This window comes from Gymnoscopelus microlampas (genome assembly GCF_963454915.1).
Source record: "Gymnoscopelus microlampas genome assembly, chromosome: 24".
In the NCBI taxonomy this organism is placed as follows: Eukaryota; Metazoa; Chordata; class Actinopteri; order Myctophiformes; family Myctophidae; genus Gymnoscopelus; species Gymnoscopelus microlampas.
Window position 1 is genome coordinate 19,581,279 of NC_139961.1, and position 21,286 is coordinate 19,602,564.

The 21,286-nt window shown below is 41.3% G+C and overlaps 1 protein-coding gene across 1 annotated transcript; it reads right to left on the minus strand.

The window, feature by feature from the left end:
- Positions 1 to 1,533: 1,533 nt before the first annotated feature.
- On the minus strand, positions 1,534 to 20,560 carry cUnh7orf57 (chromosome Un C7orf57 homolog). The gene is made up of 8 exons (XM_084051599.1): positions 20,467 to 20,560; positions 18,621 to 18,709; positions 17,172 to 17,345; positions 16,515 to 16,614; positions 12,915 to 13,026; positions 10,138 to 10,211; positions 7,727 to 7,827; positions 1,534 to 4,785 (listed from the first exon to the last, which is right to left on the minus strand). Exons 2-8 carry the CDS (start codon positions 18,700 to 18,702, stop codon positions 4,727 to 4,729), a joined length of 702 nt encoding a protein of 233 aa, XP_083907725.1. The 5' UTR covers positions 18,703 to 18,709; positions 20,467 to 20,560; the 3' UTR covers positions 1,534 to 4,726.
- Positions 20,561 to 21,286: the final 726 nt, after the last annotated feature.

Below are 21,286 nucleotides of genomic sequence, written 5' to 3' on the forward strand. Positions count from 1 at the left end.
TAAAGAAATTGGAAATACTCCAGTAAAGCATGAGCACCTCAAAATTGTACAGTACTTGAGTAAAATGTACTTAGTTACTTTACAACACTGGATACAGGTTTCGCAGTAGTTGTGTCCGCATGGAATGGTGATGGGATCAGTGAACACATCCAGACAGATGGAACACAGGAACTGCTCTTCAGACAGGAGAAGAAAGCTGGAGGATGCCATTTCTGTACGCAGAGAACAAACGTATAAAAATAGCCAACTAGATAACCTTAACGTGGAACTTGCAAGGGTATCCTTTAACAACTGAACAGCATTCTTGAGAGCATTAAGATATTCTTTTTTACAGGTAGTGATAGCTGGTTAAGGGGTCCTTTATAATCTGATGGTTCTCCTCGATATCCGTCCTGATAATATCCTTTTGGTCTGTTTTTATACCATGCCACAATGTTAATATCATCACCATAATTACTATGAGGTCATTGTCAGCCATGTCCAAAAATGGAGCTCCAAGGTTATTGTAGTTTTAGCATTTTCTTCTTTCTGTTCCAACAGCTACGAATATTAAATGGCAAGGACCATATAGAGTACCACTGAGAACTTGTTCTTAAAATGCAACTTTAGATGCATTATTAATCTTAAGTTGATCATTGGCCTCTCAAAAACTTGCAAACGAGAGCCATTATTAATAGGCCTGATGTATAAGCTGCCGTACACTATAAAATGCCTCGGGTCATTTCGTGAATGTAATAAATATTTGCAGATATAATTTCACATTTAGCAAGCAGCAGCCTTGGACTGAAATGACTATATTTTTTCTTGATGCCGTGCCTCTCGTCCTTGTGCACGCACCAAAACTAAATCCTAGCATTCATTGATTCAAATACAGTCTTAAATAGAACAGTCATAACAGGGGTCCTCACCATGCTGGCTTGTGGTGGACATTCGGCAAAATTCCGTTTTTGCCACAGACATACAAAATGAGCGGACAATATTACCAGAAACACATAAAGAGCTAGCCCTGAATGACCATAACAAGTCTGTAACTCTGAGTGTACAAATGGAACCAAATGGACCCGTAAGGTCCATTTGGTTCCATTTGTACACTCTCAAGAGTTAAGGGGGTGCTTGCAAACTAAACATTTGAGAACTAGTACTAGTTGGACTCCTGATGTGCCATAGTGTCATAGTAAATCAGTGTCATACATAATTATTCTGAAGAAAATCTGGAGACTTGACACTCAGTAAATGGGTCTTATGATCAAAATAGGGACATTATAATGGTGTAAAAAAATATATATAAAATTTGCCACGGACAAGACCATGTCTTTGCCACGGACACAATTGTCCGTGTACGGACATATTGATGACCCCGGAGTCATAAACATGCACCCCATTAAGATGACCAGTGGGACATTTTGTAGTGAAAATAACAGACCACCACAAGTACATGCACATGCCCATTTATTTCAATGATAATCTACTCAAGACTTTTGAGTGCGTTTAATTTTAATGCACTCGAGAAAAAACAAAAACAAAAACAGGCTATTACATTTAGTAGTGTTACATGTGGACACTCAAGAACCATATTGAACTGTGTACAAGCTACATTCTTCAACCACTTCACCGTGGGGCGCGTGACATTTGTGTTTTAAACTGAAATATAGAGCCGTGGTTCCGAGGTACCTCTGGTTCCTTAGGGCGGCCCCCAAACCTTTCCATGCTAAGGACCCCGCCGCACCCAAATAATAGCCATAGCCTCTGGCTGTGGCCCCCCATTGCAAAATAGCTGTAAAAAAGAAACAAAAACAGTGAAAATAGCCGATCTACAAGCTTACAAGGCGTGCAGTAGCGCGACGCCTTGTAAGCTTGCAAATCGGCCACTCTCACATTATTTGTTTTCCATTTCCCCTCTCCATTCCAAATGGTCCCCTGGTGCCCCCTGCCGGCCGTACCCTGAAAACACCAGAGTGCCGTCACGTCGGGGACCGGGGTCCCCGGATCAGAATATGCTCGACCCTAAAGTCCAGTTTGTTTGATTAGTGTGAGCACCGTGTACTGTAAGTGACGCTTTGTGTGAAACTGTAGAAAGGTCGCCATAAAACACAAATGCCACCGATTACACTGGGAGTGGAGGAAAGAAAAAAAAGGAAATGAACGCGGCTTCCGAGTGAAAAAAAACAACATGGACATTTAGCCTATACCTACTCCTTAAAGTAGCACCTTACTTCGAAAAGCAAACACTATCGGAGAGGGTACGGCGATACATTCGACGCCGTTCCCCTCCCCGCGCTCTTAAAAAAACGACGTGTCATTGTAAACTCATCCACGTGCGTCACTCATATTTTGGTTGACAACATATGTTATGGCAGTATGCATTATTATCAGAATGTTGTATTGGGGGGAGGGGGTTAAGAGTTAATGACCTTATTTTGTGATAAATGTTTTCCGCATATATCATTATTTTTAATTATGTACGTATTGCGTTTCGTTACTGCCTTTTTTCCAATTGGGGACACAATGAGTAGAATTTGAGCTTGCAGCATTTGGTGCCAGCAACATATAGCTGGGTTTTAAAAGTAACGCAAAAAGCATGTTGTCCCAAATACACACACACCATCGACACGCATATCCGTTTTGAAGGTGTGTGTAATGTTTAGAGGCATTAACACTCAGGGTAATAGTACGTCACTCGATGTGACTCGTTGATGCCATGAAACTCAATGACAAGAAAAGACACTGAATGGTTGGCAAAGTTTAGAACCCACAACCACTTGAATCCTATACACTTCATTGACCGGACGGAGTCCCACAGGGGTATATACTAGGCCCCCTCCATATGTCCCCTCTATGCCACATCTCTTAGCAAAAAAACAATGGCCGATCAACCAGCATCACAACGCGCTGCTAGATCGGCTATTTTCGACCCCAGAATAGCGACACAAGGGTTCAAATGGTAAAAAAAAAAAAAAACTGCCGGCCTCCCGCCAAAAGAAAAATAAGACTTTCGTTGGTTATTCTGTAAGAGATGGCATTGTCCGATGAGACTTCCTATCGCTGCACGGGTTTTGAGTTCTTCTTCTATAGTCATAGCCTGACAGTCCTGAATTTCCACTTCTTTTATTTCATTATCCAGTGTGCAAGCTGTTTTCTGAGATGCCGTCAAAGGAGAGGGAGTCCCCTGCGATTAGTGCGTCCCCTAAACCAGTTTTTCCATAAACGTTGTAATTTCAAAGACCCTATAACTGAGTGTACAGATGGAACCAGATACTATACTAAAGATATTGAATAACCAAGATGAATCCGTCATCGCATTCAAAGGACTCCGACTGACCTGGTTGGAATTCTACCCCGAGAAAACACACTGGACGACTATCAATCATTTCTTGTTTCCATGTGCCCAATACAAATACTGGAACATGACCGCTCATTAAAATCCCACCCAACAGAATTGTTTTTCCTTTGATCTCTCGTAACTCAAAACCCAGCACAACACAGGAAAACTCTGTCGAAACATCAGGAACATGTATGCCTGTGCAGAAATAACTTGAAAACATCAATCTCCCTGCCAGACCATCGATTTAATCCAGCGGTTCTCAACAGTGGGATTCAGGGACCACCAGAGGTCTAAATGGACCCTTACGGGTCTGTAACTCTGCGAGTTTACAAATGGAACCAACTAAAAGAATTTTCAGCAGTGCAAAATTCTTCTTTAAAACCGCCTAAACCTTTCCCGTCGATCTTCTTCCAAAATGGAGTGGTGTCTTTGGTGTGACCAGCCTGCCTGTACTCACCCTGAATCAGATACAGGAGAGACGGAATGGGCCAAGGATCTGCCTGTCCATTTGGACCCGTTAACGGTCGATTCGGACCGCTGGTTGGTCCCCGAACCCGACGCTGAGAACCAGAGCTTTCGTCAAACGCAGCGACAGAGGCAGACACTGTAGCCTCTGTGATGCGCTCGGCTCCGAGGTTTGCGGTCTCAATCAATGGTCATAATTCAACCCCACAGGTTCCAACACAAACTCCACTAAATGGCCCTTGAAACCTCACAGAAAAGAAAACGAAATATAAACATTTCACGTTTCACTGTTAAATCACACGTCATTATTAGCACTAACACTTTGTCCACGGTCTACTACCTCCTCGATCATCATACGATCAGGGTGGGGATTTTAACACCAACCCGGGCAACTTATGGCAATGTTTCAGTTGTGGCTGTGACAAGACTTGTCCAACTGCGTTTAAGTTGTAAACAAACAAAAAAAAAGGCAACAATTTGAGAGCAGAAGTGTGGTGGAGGTGTTTGGAAACCCAACGTGAAGGTGTTAATCAATCCCCAGTGACCCTGCTAATCTGTCATCTTTCCAATCGAGAACACAGACACAGAACACGGAATAAATATCAATCGAAACGAACATGTACCCAACGAAAAGAACCATGAGGATTTCGTAAAATAGCTTTTAAAAAAATTAAAAAAATAAATAGAGAAAGAGGACAGTACCGTTGCATAAACATGAATACAAAAAAAACAACAAAAAAAAAACAATAGCGGTCAGTGGATGTACAAGACATGAGAGTGAGCCCAATGCAGGGCCAGAGCAAGGTGTGTGTGTGTGTGTGTGTTTATGTGCGTGTGTGTGTGTGTGTTTGTGGATTTGTGATACGTGCCCACCCCCCCCTCCACCCCCTCAATCCAGGAGATGCGAGCCCCCCAGGCGTCCACACACACACACACACACTACTCCAGGTCATCCACGTCCTCCGTCGCTTCGGTGCCCGTCTGTTCAGTGGTCACACCTGCAAGACAAAGCAAAACAAAACACATATTTTAGGTTAACCCATTCAAATCGGGAACGCATCTGTGTAACCACTTTATCCATAATATATACTTTGGCTATTCAAAAATAGTGCCACGCTATTAACTCATTCCCTGCCTAGAACGACTTCCTTGTTAACATTAAACTTAAAAAATTCTGTATCTCGGCTCCTGAGTACTTTTTTTTTTCAATGAAAAATCTTGGCAGTGGGCAAACACGGCCAGAAATAATTCAGGCAGTGAATGAGTTAACTTGTAGATCTGCTATTTTTGAAAAGTCTTGAACATTTGTGCAAATATTTGAATATATATCTTTTTTTTTAAAGGGAACATTTTTGGCTCAAATCTTTGCTTCTGGTGGTCCCTGGAACAAAATATTTTACAAATGTTCCCTTTAAAAATATATATATTCAAAGATTTGTACGATTTTTCAAAAAATAGCAGATCTATAATCTCGGTGCCACGCTATGAGCTTGTATCATCTGATATTTTTTAATAGCCAAAGAAATCGAAAATGACAGATGCGTTCGCCTCTGCGTTGTGAGCTTGTAGATCTGCTATTTTCAGCTACTGTTCCTCTCAGAATAGGGATGCTAAAGGGTTGAAGTGGTTAATGTAAAAAAATAAGAAAAAAAAAGTTCCTATCACACAAAGATTTGACGGCCCCTCTGTAGTAACTCTGAGGACCCCTTAGGGGTCCCGGACGCCCTGTTGACGACCCCTAGTTTAGAGCATGGATCTTCAACAAGGGGGTCCTACAGAGCTACTACAGAGGGGCCGCCAAATCTTTGTGTGATTCTTTTTTTCACATTAACCACTTGAACCCTAACATCCCTATTCTGGAGGGCACATTCGCAGGAAAATAGCCGATCTACAAAATTGCAGATCAAGAGGTTTGGTGTAGAGGGGAAAACAGCAGATCAAGTACTACAGAATCAACACATCAATATATAATATATGTATCGGGGGTCGCTGCTTCATCTCTCTCTCTCAGCTAAGGGGTCCTTGGCCTGAACATTTTTGAAGACCCCTGGTTTAGAAAATCAGAATCTTTAACTGCGTGAATCATGTATGCTTCAGAATTTCTCAATGCCTTTGTTTTTCTGACACTTAGTCATTGCAAACCAATGCCATGTGTCTACGCTGCAGAAAAGGAAAAGATCAACAAGGGGCATTGTAATTCAATTGCACGAGTTCAGATGTTATTAGGCAGACATACATGTCTTTTTCTTCGTAACACATTTTCAAATATATAAAAAAAAAGCTGAAATAGCAGATCTACAAGCATACACCGCGTTTGTGACGCGTTGTATGCTTGTAGATCTGCTATTTCTGCTTTTAAATATGTCAATACTTTCTTTTTATTCATATGTTCCAATGCTCAATGGCAAAAACACAATTAAATCGTTAATCACAATTATTTGAGTGACAATTAATCGTCAACTTAAATTTGTAATCGTGACAGCCCTACGTGTAGACCGACTCTCTTTCTTTCCACATGGAAAGTTGATCAGGAATCAATAAGCCAATATTGGATAATGGCACTGGTATCAATTCCATCCCCACTGAAAAAGGGCAGCGGTGACCGCTCCGCTTCCGAACAACACCCGATATGCTTACGGCCTCTCTTGTATTATTGTTTTTACAATCTCTCAAGACAGATTCTGCTAACAGCAGAATCTATCAGCAACACTGCACTAAACATGTAGTGTTGTTGTTAGTAGGAGTAAACGCAGAGGCACTCGGGAAGAAATGGACTATTGAAAGGGGAGAAGCCATACAGAGTTCCTGTTTCTACACAAAAAAAGGAGGCATGAACCGAATGAGTTCCCAATGGGCCAGCGATTAGCAGCCACATTCTACCATGATTGTAATCTTATTTGTCTCTGAACTCATTGACTGCCAATGTCATTCCTCTCCAAGGCTCACACCGCCAATGACGAGATTCTCGTCATGCGTGTTTTCAGTGGTTTTACGATAGAGGGCGCTCTTCCGCAGCCTGCGAATGGTCCCAGGAAAAGTCAAATGTTCTCTGCTTTCTGTTGTTTTTGGCGAAAACAAGCCACATTCAACTGTCCATAAATGGATGGATGGATTATCCCGACCCCCCTTATGTCTTTTGAGGCAATCGCCGGGTGAATCGCTGTGAAGGATTATATTCTATGGATTTTCAAAGGTTAGTAAAAACACTCAAAATCGCTGGCAAGGGCAGCTATAGACAATGTTTTAACTCAGTGGCTAGCCACGCAGTTAATGAGTTAAAGGAGGAGTTCACCCGAAAAATGACTTATTTTCTATGAATTGCACACCCTATGAAGCCTTGAATCCATGGATTATTTTTTGTTTTTGTCGCATTCCTAAGCTAATAATTTGATTCCCGTCTCCTACCGGCTAATGTATCCGGTAGGAGACACAAAGTAGATTATTTGTGTCTCCTACCGGAAATACACACGGTCATCAAATTACTGTCTTAGGAATGCCACAAAAATAAATCCATGAAATCAAGGCTTCATGGGGTGTGTAATTGATAGAAAATAAGTCATTTTTTTGGGTGAACTCCTCCTTTAATGTCTACCCTTCAGTGGCTTATTGTGATTACAGAATGAAGAACTTCATCGCGGTCCAACGGGAGGACGCAAACTGGACCGCGTTGTGGGCCTGCAGCTACCGGTTATTTCCTTAGCGATTAGCGCCTGTCAGTATACTACGTTAGTTCCATTGATCCAAGCCGGCCCCGGAACACAATCGATTGACACATTAAAATAAACATCCTCTGAAAGCGCACATGGCCCACCCATCTGACCATTAACACGTTTAAGTGGTCAAAGTGGTCAGATGAGTGGGCCACGAACGGTTTCAAGGTTTTCACTGATCCAGAAAAGGTTAAATATATATACGTATATATGATTCTATGAGTCGTACTTGAGGCGTCGTCATCATTGGGTGACTTATTCTCATCCTCGATGTAGCCAAAGCTCAGCAGCTTGGACATGCTGACTGGAGGAGCCTTCTTGTCGTAGGACCTTCACCAAAGGAAACAAACACATAATCAGTTACACTCTAAACAAGCAGGTGTTCACACGGCGGCCATTTTGGCTCTCTATTCATAATCGTCCTGGTAAAGTAACCGCAAAATGGCCGCCGTGTGCACAACAGTCTACAGTTCTTTGTTTAACAGTGATTCAGAACAAATGATGAGGTTTTACAGCTATACTTTGATAAATCGTCTGTCATGATGCAGTTCTGACATTATATAAATGTTTAAAAAATAAATTGGTTTGGAGGGGCCACAGCCTAGCAGTGAAGCATTTCAAGTAGTTTTTAAGAACGAGAGCATTGTGTGACTATAGCGCGTCTGTGCCGCCCTGCTGGCGCCCCGACAGATTCGTTCCGCATGTCTTGTTGACATCTCTCTTCCATCGAATGTATTGATCGATATTCAAGGACACCACGACAGACAGATGGGTATCGTCAATCAATCAATACAGCATCTCTTCCACCAATACATTCGATGGAAGAGAGACATCAACAAGACGTGCAGAATGCGGAAGTTATCAGCACATCAGAGTAGTTACACAAAGCTCCCCTTCTTATAAAACTATGTATCAAAAACATATCAACTTAGTGTGGAAATGCACAGTATATTACCAGCTTATCGGAAAAAAAAATTATACATACACACATATATGTGTGTGTGTGTGTGTGTGTGTGTGTGTGTGTGTGTGTGTGTGTGTGTGTGTGTGTGTGTGTGTGTGTGTGTGTGTGTGTGTGTGTGTGTGGTGTGTAGTGTTGTCAAACTATATAAGCCAATTTGGGTCAAATTGCAAAGGCTTACAATGGAGATCATTCCCACGAGAAGGGGACACATTTGGCGGTCTGATCTATATTCTATGCTGATATACAAATAAAGTTGTTATATTCAGCACTAAATCATTTGTATTTTGGGGGATATGATCAGGGGTGCACATAACTTTTTAGGTCTGGTACGCAGAAGAGCACCTGGACATGTGACTTGGTGCGCATGGCGCCCGTCCCGTTTTGTCAACGGGGGGGGGGGGGGGTCAGCCCGGACAGTTTTGTCAACGGGGGGGGGGGGGGGGGGGGAGAAAAAAAAGGACGCTCTGCTTCTAAATTCCGCCGATTTGCGCTGCTTTTATCCGCCAGATTGGGACGTTCACGGCATATTTTGCACCATCACGGTGCGTTCATCATCGGTGACGAGTGCCTCTAACAGCCGCTGCTGGCTGCGTGCACACAGCGAGGCGATGCGAGGCGACGCGAGTCATATCTCTACCCCTGTGCCTAATGGCTGTACATGGGGCCGACGGGTGCTTTAGAGTGATTGTGTGAGTGTGGCTTCAGGAAGTAAATTCCTAGCCTTGATCTCCAGGCTTTTATTTTTTATTTTTGCTAAAAAATAAAAGCTTGAAAATTCCTGTCCCAGCTGTTGGTGCGCAAAAGCGCCTCGCGTCGCCTGATGTGGTGCGCATTTTTTATTTTGGGTGCGCATGCGCACCTGCGCACCAGTTATGTGCACCCCTGGATATGATGCATCTGTTCACAGAACCACGTTGGCCGGGCAACAGGCAGCTATCCCTGAGGCAATTTTACCTGTTGCTAGGCATAGAGTAACAAAATAGAATACAAAATCAAAGAAAGATTTGCATTATTCCCAAAACCACCACTTGCTCAGTGCCAGCACACACAAAACAGCGTACGCCCGGTACAACGCTCACATTCATGCAAGCACACGCTGGAATTGCAAAACTTGTCAGGACAGAAACATTTAGGATGGCTATTTTTTCGTTTTGAATGTCATTTTTACTCTTTTTTAACTTAATCCCTAAATGCCTAATCCTAGTCCCCCCAACCTGAATCTTTTCATAATTGTAACCTTAGAAAAGCTTTTATCTATGGAAGAATAGAAAAGCTTTTATCTATGGAAGAAAAAAAAAAGAAGTTGGGTCAAGAAAAAATGTTCCCCACAAGGTCCATTTCTCAAGATCCACTATACTTGTGGGGACATCTTGGAGCCCTCATGAATATTGGGGTTGAAACCTCATATGTGTCCAAAACAGTGACTTTTACCGCGTTTTTCGAGCTTGTGGATCTGCCACTTTTGATACTTTTGTGTGACGCTGTAGTATGATTAAGTAGGGCGTTAATTTACGAAAAACACACAAAAAGTAAGGGAGGAGAGGTTTCTGCCCGACAGCTACGATATAGTAATAACTGGTGTACACACACACACACACACACACCATTCATGTGAGCGGCAGGCAGTGGGCTAATGGGCATATGGACAAATCAACTAACAGCACACATATACTTACGTCCTTTTGTACTTGTTGGCCTCAGCTATGGTCAGAGAGTCAATCTGACTGGCAACGCTGTCGGGAGACAACACCTGCGGGCCACAACATGACATCCATGAGCTTACAGCGAGCCACTGTCCTCTGCTGCCATGTGCCTCAATGAAGGATTCTTTAAAGGATAGCAAAATGCCTTTGTTTTCCTATCAATTACTCACCCCATGAAGCCTTGAATTCATGGAGTTTTTTTTGTTTTTTTTGTCTCATTCGTAGTCCAATATTTAATTAACCCATTAAGGCCTGAGGCGATTTTTAAAAATGTTTTCTAAATCCTAACAGTTTTTTGAAATAAATCTAAAAAAAATAGCCAAATAAATCTAAAGTGACACAGATACGTTCCAGGTCTTAATGGGTTGATAGAATTAATAGAAGGCCATGGCAAAACTATATAAACAATTATTTATGAACTCCAGAACAACTCAGTGTTAATCCAGTGTGGACTACGACTGCCCAGGTAAAGTGAATGTCTTAAATATAGTATTGCTCTTGTTAAGGTTGGTCTCCCATTTACCTCAATTCATCAAATATTTGAATGTTTGATCAGGAATGTGACAAAAACAAATCTGTGTGAATTAGAGGCTTCATGTGGTGATTAATTGGTAGGGAAAAAGATGAATTTTGCGGGTTAACTATTTCTGTAATGCACTGGTTCTTTAAGTGGGGTCCGGGGACCCCCAGAGGTCCTGGAGGGGGTGCTCCAGGGGGTCCCCAGACAAATCAGTTGCATTGAAATAAGTTTCACCCTATTTTATACTTCGGCTATTCTAAAATAGCTGATCTACAAGCTCAGAACATGTCGTGAGGCAACGCATTGTGAGCTTGTAGATTAATGTTTGTATCATCTTATGTGAGTGTAAAAATATCTATATGTATATCTTTATTTCAATATCAATCATCATAGAGTGTTCAGTAACCGGCTTCTTCCCCGTCTCTCCGGCTCTTTAGCAAACAGAAAATACATTTTTCAGATCGGGATACCAATTTTCTCCAATCAGGAGAGAAAATTCATACACATCAGGATAAACTAAAACAAAAATGGAAATGATGAAACAAAACAATGAAAATGAACAAAATGGAAGCTGACAAAATCATCTTTGTTGATGGCTGGCTCTATGTATGAAACCATTGTAAGTGATGAATGGCTCCTACAAATGCTGCCCAGCCCCTTTGACCACTTGAACCCCAGCATCCCTATTCTGGGGGGAACATTTGCCAAAAATAATCCGATCTACAAGCTCACAACGCGAGCTTGTAGATCTGATTATTTTGGGCAAAGAGATTTATTGTAGAGGGAAAATGGGAACTCATGTTTAGTTCACTAAGTATAGAGGGGGTTAAAGTGGTTAAATGGTTGCAACAAGAAGCCACACAGTACATGGTAGCACACATTGTGCATTCATGCACATGAACGAGCACAGTGGAATATGGAGAAAACAATGATAAAACAAAAGAACGTCCGAAAATTATGAGCAGTCCCACTGAACAGCGTGAGACTTGAAGATGAGTCATGAAAGGGTTAAATGGTCCTATCGAACATAGGATATATAACCTGATTAGAGCATTTTACAAGTCTGTGTAATATTGGTGTTTCTGTGCATAATATGAAATCTTTTCTATGAGAAAACAAACAAGTATAATTTGGTGATTTGCTAGTTTTCTTAGATGTTATCAGGTTGATATAATGGCAGCTATACAGTAAGACAGTGTGCCAGGCCAATGCTTGCCATGAAATGCATCATGGGAAATGTAGGCCAAAACCGACAGAAAGTTGTGTCAATATGAAATGCATAGTAAATAGTGCCGTTTCTATAGAGACCATTACAACCATACCCATAACCATGATATAACTGGATAACAGGAACACAAACCGTGTAGCACTGTAGTAACAGGGACACCAACATGCTTTTGAGTGTTATCCCTTTAACTTAAAGACACACAAAAAACACATACAATAAAAATAAATGAAGCTCAGACGATGGATTGAACTCAGGTGATGGATGGAGAAAAGGAAAAAACGGATGACGGGAATATATCAAAAAAATATATAAAGAATGCATTAAAAAAGGTGAATAGATGGTAAAATGATTTAAAAAAACGAACTTATGAAAAAACAAATCGACACAATGTCGACGTGATGGAAGCTGCGATTTAAGCCCAATTCATATGTCGTCGCACGGCGGTGTCTCGCGCCGAGAATGTGCTATTGGCTATTCACTAGTGGTGGAAAAAGTACTCAAATGTTTTACTAAAAGTATCAATACTGCAATGTAGAAATACTCTGTTACAAGTAAAAGTCTGGTGTTCAAAATTTACTTGAGTAAAAGTACAAAAGTATTGGTATCAAGAAATTACCAAGAGTTAAGGTACAGAAATATTTGAAAATAGCCGATCTACAAGCTCACAACGCCTCGCATCTTGTAGATCTGCTATTTTCAAATAGCCTAGGTATAAAATAGGACTAAAGTGGTTTATGTATGTTTTATAATGTAATCATTTATATCTGCAAAGTAACTAAAGTTTTCAAATAATTGTAGTGGAGTAAAAGTACAATATTCGTCTCTGAGATCTAGTGGAGTAGCAGTAAAAGTACTGAAAACTGGAAATACTCCAGTAAAGTAAAAATACCTAAAAGTTTTACTTAAGTACAGTATTTGAGTAAATGTAGTAAATGACGTTTTCGGCACGTGACACCATCGCGGGGACAGAGCATCGATTGGGCTTTAGGGTCCACTGTTCACCTGATCGGTTTCAATCCAGGCCGAACCGTTATCGGTGCCGAACGGCGCAGCGAGAGGCAGAGCCCTGGCCGCTGCCTTTGCGTGGCCGTTGGGGGACGTCACTTTCATTCCGCTGCGGGGTAACAAGAGCACGGTCACACAGGGGCGAGACACTGACCTCCGTCAACATGGAGGCCCCTTTTCTGGAGCATGTCATAGGCCCTATGCACAGCAGCCATATTGGGAAGAGATTGGGCCTCTTCTTACTTCCTTCACAGGTGTTACCAATGATACTAATGAAGGCTCTGTTCCATTCTGGTCAAACAGAGTCAGGGTGCTGCTATTGTGCATGTTGGAAACACGCTGCTACACCAGTGGGTCTCAAAGTGTGGTCCAGGGACCCCATTGGTTCCTTGGGGGGGTTCCAAATGGCCCCTTACGGGTGTGTAATTCTGAGAGTGTACAAATGGAACCAAATGGACCCGTAAGGGTCCATTTGGTTCCATTTGTACACTCTCAGAGTTATGGGGGTCCTTGAAATTAAAATGTTTGAGAACCACTGTGCTAGACTAAATGGAACAGACAGAGCCTTCATTAGTATCATTGGTAAAACCTGTGAAGGAAGTGATAATATGGCTGCTGTGCATAGAGCCGAAGATTTCAGGCGAAGATTTCCAAAAGTAGCTAAAATAACCGATCTACGAGCAGAGCTCGTAGAGCGGCTATTTTTGCCAGACAAGACATGTTGTACAAGGCATAAAATATTGATAGCTATTTTTATTAAATACAAATGGTGTCATGTTGATTCGTTTTGTAAAAACAATAATAATATTTCTCCGCCCAAAAAAATGTGTCTCTCAATTAGTTGATTAACACAACAAAAAAAAATCGCTAAGAAATAAAGAAGTCTACTTGTACTATTACTATACTTGTGAATTTGAGGAATAGACATTTGTGAAGACAATTTTCCTTGTCTTCACAAGGTGCTTCTATGTTTTAAAAAAAAGAAAATTTGGTTGGGGTTAGGATTAGTCATTTATAAATTTCTATGTCCTCACAAGTATACTGTATGTGTGTGTGTCTGTGTGGTAGCTTGACGCAGGGGAGATATTCCTCTCCTCGCCCAAGGAGTTGCCAACACCTCTAGTTTGTTTGATTGGTTCAGGCTAGTCTCATTAAGACAGGCGACGCCACATATCAGGACATTTTCGCGCCCGATTTTGTCACCAGTTGGGCAGGCTGCCAGGAATCGGTGACACCCACACACACACACACACAAGTCGTTATAATAACCAGAACAGTGTACAACCCATCTCTCCATCCATCAAGCTCAATGAAATCACAGAAGTTAATTAACCAATTATTATATTAATTATTATTCTTTTACGATTAATATTATAAAATGTAATATTATATATTATATCGTCACTGTTGGGTGGAAACCTTGGATGTCCAAAACCATTACTTTCCAGGAAATGGAAGAAAATAACTAGCGTTACAGTGTACTCAGTCACAAGCACAATATTCATAAAACCACACCTTAAACTTTAAAGTGAAAAAAGCAGATCTACAAGTTCGCAATGTGTCGCAATGTGACACTTTGTGAGGTTGTAGGAGATGTTTTCCCCGCTCCTTCTGCACGACTCTCTTGTACGACAAAGTAGGGCTTTAATTTACACACACAAAAATACATTAAAAAGTTGTAATATGGAGATGCAAGGTTACTGCCCGATAGCAACGATATAATAGCATTTAATGGCTTATGACAACCATAAGCACAATGAGCAACGAAGACATTAAGAAAATGACAAAATCTTTTTACACCTAACAAGAGCATCATTTCCAATAATCTTGGTAAACCACTTTAAACCTGGGGTCACTATTCTTTGGTATGTCATTATAGGTGAACAGTTTCAAACATTTTCAAAAATAGCAGATCTACACTGACAAACACGCACATCGCAATGTTGCGAGCTTGTCGATCAGCTATTTTTGACACAATCATAATTTTTGCCGTGATTTGTTTATGTATTAACCCATTAAGACTGGGACCACATCTGTGTCATTTTTAGATTTGAGCTAAAAAGCATTATTTTACAATTTGGCTATTAAAAAATAGCAGATATACAAGCTCAGAGTGTCGCGCTACGAGCTTGTAGATCTGCCATTTTAGATTTTTTTTTAAATGTGTGCAAATCTTTGAATATATATTATTTTAAAGACAATTTTCTTTTACTCAAATCTTTGCTTCTGGGGGTCCCTGGAACAAAATATTTTGAGATGGGGGTCGGCGGCCAAATACATTAAATGTTGGGTGGTCCTAGCATGAAAACGTTTGAGCACCACTGATATAGCAACAATAGTTTTTGAGAAAACTGTAGAAGACATTTGTAGAACCGGCCTCAGGTCTTAATGGGTTAAAAAAAAACGAAATAACAATGCTTTTCTATTATTCGACAAAAAATATAATTGATGAATAACCGCTAAGAAAGCAGGGTTTCTGCCAGACCAATTTTGCCCCGGCGGGCAGCAGAGGCTAAAATTTCCAGCACGAGGCAGCGAGGCTAGACCAAAGGGCTGTTGTGTTTTCGTCACACACACACACACACACACACGTCCAGTGGACCCTCACAGGAGGAGCGCGTGCTGCGTGCACCAGGGCTTTAGATTGTTTTAACCACATGTGACGATATATAATCTACAATATATCGTAACATGTTGCATCCATCTACAGTGCAGATAGACGACAAATTATAAAAAATTAGTGTTTGACTTCCGGTTGGTGGACAAAACAAAATAAGAGCGTTTTGTCAAGTTATGGGAAAGTAAGTGTTTGACTTCTGGTCGGTGGAATTTAAAATAAGAGAACAGTTGATCTTTAATATGCTGTTGCCTGTTTTTGAAGAATGAGTTTTCACTGTTGCTACAAAAATATAAAATAACAAGTGTGAACCAAATATAGTATAGGCTTCAGAGGATGGAGTCCATCTACTGTATCAGTGGTTCTCAAACCCCCAAATGAATATGTATTTGGCCATGGACCCCCATCAGAAAATATTTAGTACCAACTTACCCCCAATAAAAGATTTGTTTTTTGTGTTTCATTCATTTGAAGATAAAAAAAAATTAAGAAAAATAGCTGATCAACACGCTCACAACGTTTTGCAGTGTGATGCGTTGTGAGCTTGTATATCTGCTATTTTATAATAGCCAATGTACTGGGTTAAAGTAGTTAAAATGGTTTTGATGCCAAACACGATGTTGAATAAATGTGAAGAACGACAGCATAATGTAGTTTTCCATCCTCACACCAACTTGTTAATATTTTCAGGGAGAAAATAAGAATTAATTCATTAATCAATTAATAAAAAATGTATCTCTCACCCTGGCCTCCCCCCTAGGCTAACCTTTTTCCTGCGGGAAACCCTGCCCCTGGAAAGGAATAAGAAAAGAAATGATAGTTGCGGTCCTAATGCGATCCATGTGGCAACGCGTCCCATCTAGATTGGACCCCTCAACTGTTGGGTTCAGGCCCACCAAACCATTCTGGATGGTTGCAGGGTTTCTCACCTGTTGGATTCAGGCCCCACAACCCTTCTGGACGGTGGTAGGTTCTCTTACCTCTTGGATTCAGGCCCACCAAACCATTCTGGGGGGTTGTAGGGTTTCTTGGACGTATCGTTGTCCACCGCATCGTTCACCGCCTCATGGCACAGCAGGCCTACGGTGGCAAACATTGGCACACAAATGAGCCAAGAAAAATGCACTCTTCACACTAACCACATCAACTCTAGCATCTTCTTTGGCCAACTTGGGGAGAAAATAGCTGATGTAGAAGCTCGCGACGATGTGTGAATATTGTATTTTTTTTATATGAAAACAAATCACATTGATATTCCAAATGCATGTTTTTTATTTGCAAAACTGAAATATAATTTCTATATGATTCAATTTACATTGCGATGGGAGAATGGCCTAATTGACGGTCCGAGAACCAAAAACAGGTTGCAGGTTTGATCCCCAGGTAGTCACTGTTACACATGTCCCGTAAATGCCCTTAACCCATTTAGACGTGTGAAGTCTATACGTTGTTATACCTTTCAACCCGTGAAAGCAGCTGCGTCATTTTAGTTTTTGCAATAGATATATTCATCTGAGTAAAACATTTCAGATGACTAAAATATGACTAAAACTAAATGGAATTTGATTCAAAAGACTATGACTAAAACTGAATCAAAATTTGCTGTCAAAATCAACACTAGTTTTTAGGATTGGTACCTTTCTGTCCTCCCGCTTTGGCGAGCTTGACGTATTCGGAGTCCGACTCGAAGATGCCGACGCGCCGTCCGCCGGTGGCTTTAGCGGGGGCTTTGTCGTCGGCGCTCTGGGACAGCCCGGGAATCTGGGACGTCGGCCCGACAACTCCGTTAGACGGAGTCACAGCCTTAATTCCTGTAATGAAAGGCGGATTAAATAAGGATCGGCTGGTGACTTGGCGAGATGCGCCCGCTTGGAAGTAAATCGTTGCCGTCGGGCAGAAACCTCTTATCTCCATAATTTTACTTTTTGTGTTTTTTCCCCGTAAATTAACGCCCTACTTGATCATACTACAGCGTCACACAAAAGCATCAAAACTTCAAAAGCAGCAGATCCGCAAGCTCGAAAGTTTCGAGCTCGCAGATTAGCTACTTTTGCTATTTTAGAATTTGAATCCTGAAAAAGTCAGTTTTGGACATATGAGGTTTCCACCCGACGAAATAGAGCTGCTATCCTCAGCAACAGCCTCCCGGAGCCAAGAGCTCACAATGATTACCTTCTACAGTAAGTGTGCCATCTCATCTGTCCAGATGGATATCTGTATGGCTAAGCAACATGTCTAAGCAAGTACCAGCCCCACCACTGCATAGTCTAGGGATTCGAATCCACCGTGGCGCATCCGGCTTTGTATATTCGACGTTATTCTTGGCCTTTCTCCAGGGCGGCCCCATTGCCCTTTTCTGCCGCTTCCTTCAATATCTGTTCACTTACCTACCGCCCTAGTCGGCTGCAGGTGTAATGCAGGTGATCAGCAGTGTTGCCAGATTTTGCCAGAGAAACAAGCGGTCAGGTCTATGACCAAAAGAAGCAACCATTTGAAAACAGCGGATGTACAAGCTCACAACGTGTCACATCGTGACACATTGTGAGCTTGTAGATCTGCTATTTTCAAAAAATATTGCGAAAAAGGTTTATAAAAAAGGAATATTTTTGAAACATTTTAACAACACAAATCTTGTATGGGGGTCCCTGGCACAACATATGTTCAGATGACAGTCCAGACAAATACATATTAATCTGGGGGTCCTTGACAAGGGAAAAAAATGGTTTAAAAAAAAAACATTAGGAAGCAAGCCCAAATAAGCAACTACACTTCAGAAACAAGCCCAACGTCGCTTATTATAAGCACACATGGCAACACTGGTAAACAGAAAACCACTCGATATGGGGCTCCCTTATTCCTGGCCACGCCCATAGTGGGCGTGACCAGGAAAACGGTGAATATGAACACTTAATGTCGTGTTCGTGGCAAGTGATCTTACCACGAACAGTTACACTTTATTTAAGCTGCATAACTTAAATAAACCCAAACAGCATATCTCTTCACTCTCCAGAACCCACTTGGAGGGCACAAAATGTAACTCAGCGTTACGTTAAATGTTGAATTAGTACATTGATGGGCAGACTTACCGCCAGGCTTGGTTCTTCGGTGGTTTGGCACGGCATTGGCACTCATATCGGCATTCATTTCGGCGCTCGTTTCAGCACTCATTTCGGCACTTTATTGGGATGTAAAACAAAGAGACAACAAAAACAATGACTGAAGGCTTGTGAGAAGACCAGCTGCCAGATTTTCTTCACGATTATTAACCGAGAAAAGTTTTGATTCTTTTTATATATTTATTTTTCAGATGATATAATTGAATAGACTTGTTTTTTTTATCTTAATAATCTACTAAATCATTTAGTCTGATTCAGCACTAAAGCTATTTTAAACGTCATCAGATTGGCATGATCCTGTCATTTACCATCACGACCCAAAGATGTATTGATCAGAATGACATCATCACATTAATTACCAGGCACGACCACCAGTGGTGGAAAAAGTACTCAAATATTTGACTTAAGTAAAAGTATCAATACTGAAATGTAGAAGTACTCTGTTACAAGTAAAATTCCAGAATTTAAAATTTACTGAGCAAAAGTACAAAAGTATTGGTATCAAAATGTACTTAAAGTACCAAAAGTAAAAGTACAAAAATGTTTGAAAATAGCAGATCTACAAGGTCCCAACGCGTCACAATGTGACGCGTTGTGAGCTTGTAGATCGGCCATTTTCAAATAGCCTAGATATAAAATAGGGCTTAAGTGGTTAATGTATGTTTTATAATGTAATCATTTATATCTACAAAGTAACTAGTAACTGAAGTTTTCAAATAATTGTAGTGGAGTAAAAGTACAATATTTGCCTCTGAGATGTAGTGGAGTAGAAGTAAAAGTATAGACAATTGGAAATACTCAAGTAAAGTAAAAGTACCTCAAAATTGTACTTAAGTACAGTACTTGAGTAAATGTACTTAGTTACTTTACACCACTGATTTTTACCAGGCACTACCACAACCATAATCATGCATTGATTGATCGGGGGGGGGGGTCATGACATAATCACTATATAATATATTATCATGTCTGAATTACGTTACAAATTACTGTTATTACGTTATTAAATCTTGTATTAATTCAGTGGTTCTCTCAACACCCAGCCCCTCCCCTAAGGGTCCAAATGGACCCTTAGGGGGGTCTGCAACTGAGAGTGTACAAAAAAGGGAACATTTGGTTCCATTTGCACACTCTCAGAGCTATAAATAAGCAGAGGATTTGGTCAGTGGAGATTGGGGTTCCAGTAGAGTTAAGTTCAGTGACTCTCAAGCTTTTTCTTTTATTTCAAGGACCCCCAGTTTGACACTAGCCTTGGATCAAGACTATAATGGATGTATTTGATCGATTTTTACATTTGTATATCATAGATACCAAAGTAGAAGTCAGACTTGATCAAATACATGTGATAAGTCTTGATCCAAGGCTAGTTTGACACCATATTTTAATCTCTGGGACCCCTAATCTACACTGCAAAAAAAATCCTCTGTGTCCATTTAATCTCTGGGACCCCTACTACACTGCAAAAAAAAATCCTCCTGTGTCCATTTAACTCTGAGAGGGGTACAAATGGAACCAAATGGGAACATTTTGTCAATAAACACATTTGGATCCATTTGCACCCACACACAGACCCATAAGGGGGTCCATTTGGGACCCCCTTATGTGGTCCCCACACAGCCAACATTAAGAAACAGTGGCATTTAAACAAAGCAACTCAAATGCTAAATGCGTTAGCATGCTATAAAGCCACAGCCAGGGCTAACCCACCACGACAAGGCTTGAGAAGCTACAAAAGATGCTAACATGAGGCTAGCTTTTTTTTTCCGGCTTTAAATGCGTTCGTGCACGTCGCTTAGGATGAAATAATTGGTCTTACGTGTTGGTTTGGGTTTGTAAAGTGTTAAAACTGCGTTGGTTTCGCCCGTTTGTTTGGATGGAAGGATGGAGGGATGCTGCTGGGCCGCCGGCTGTCTTCCTCTCTCTCTCTCTCTAGTGTCTGCTCTCTGATGCTGACCATAGAGTTATCTTATATCTAGAGAGCGGACCATTCATTTCAATGAAAGTCGCTCGCGAGCGCGCGACGCAAACGGATACACGCCCTTCTTCCGGGATTGGCTCCAACGGGGGGAGCCAACGGAGCAGGCGCACTAGGCGTTTCGGACGGTTGAAGCCTGCGCGGTGGAATTGTAAAGCTGATGATCTTGCGATACCAGGTTTGGCCACCAGGCTTCTAGTAGCTTTCAATGTGCCTCCGTGGTTCTGGGGGCATGGTGGTGCTGATGCTGCTGCTGATGCTGCTGCTGCTGGGAGAGCACACTTCCGGTCTGTCTTTCTGTGCAACGCTGTGTCACTTCCGGTTCAGAGGAGGGTGGGGGCGGGGCTTTCAGTGGTGGAGAGTAACTAAATATATTTACTCAACTATTAAGTACACTTTTGCAGATGTTTTTTTTTTTACTTTACTGGAGTATTTCCAATTTCAATACTTTTACTTCTACTCCGCTACATGATAAAAAATAATGTACTTTTACTCCACTACAATTATTTGAAAACTTTAGTTACTAGTTAATTACTTTTGATTTGATTTTGATTATTATTACAAAACATACACAAACCACTTCAGCCCTATATATTTTGGCCATTTGAAAATAGCCGATCTACAAGCTCACAATGCGTCCGATGCGATGCATTGTGAGCTT

Bases quoted from the DNA above. Each gene is read 5' to 3' on its own strand.
- cUnh7orf57 (XM_084051599.1), bottom strand. From the start codon at position 18,702: ATGAGTGCTGAAACGAGCGCCGAAATGAATGCCGATATGAGTGCCAAT. The intron at 10,212-12,914 runs GTGAACAGTGGA...TGTGGCCCGCAG, and splicing joins CCTGGATTGAAACCGATCAG to GTGTTGTCTCCCGACAGCGT. The intron at 4,786-7,726 runs GTACGACTCATA...TTTGTCTTGCAG, and splicing joins CAATGATGACGACGCCTCAA to GTGTGACCACTGAACAGACG.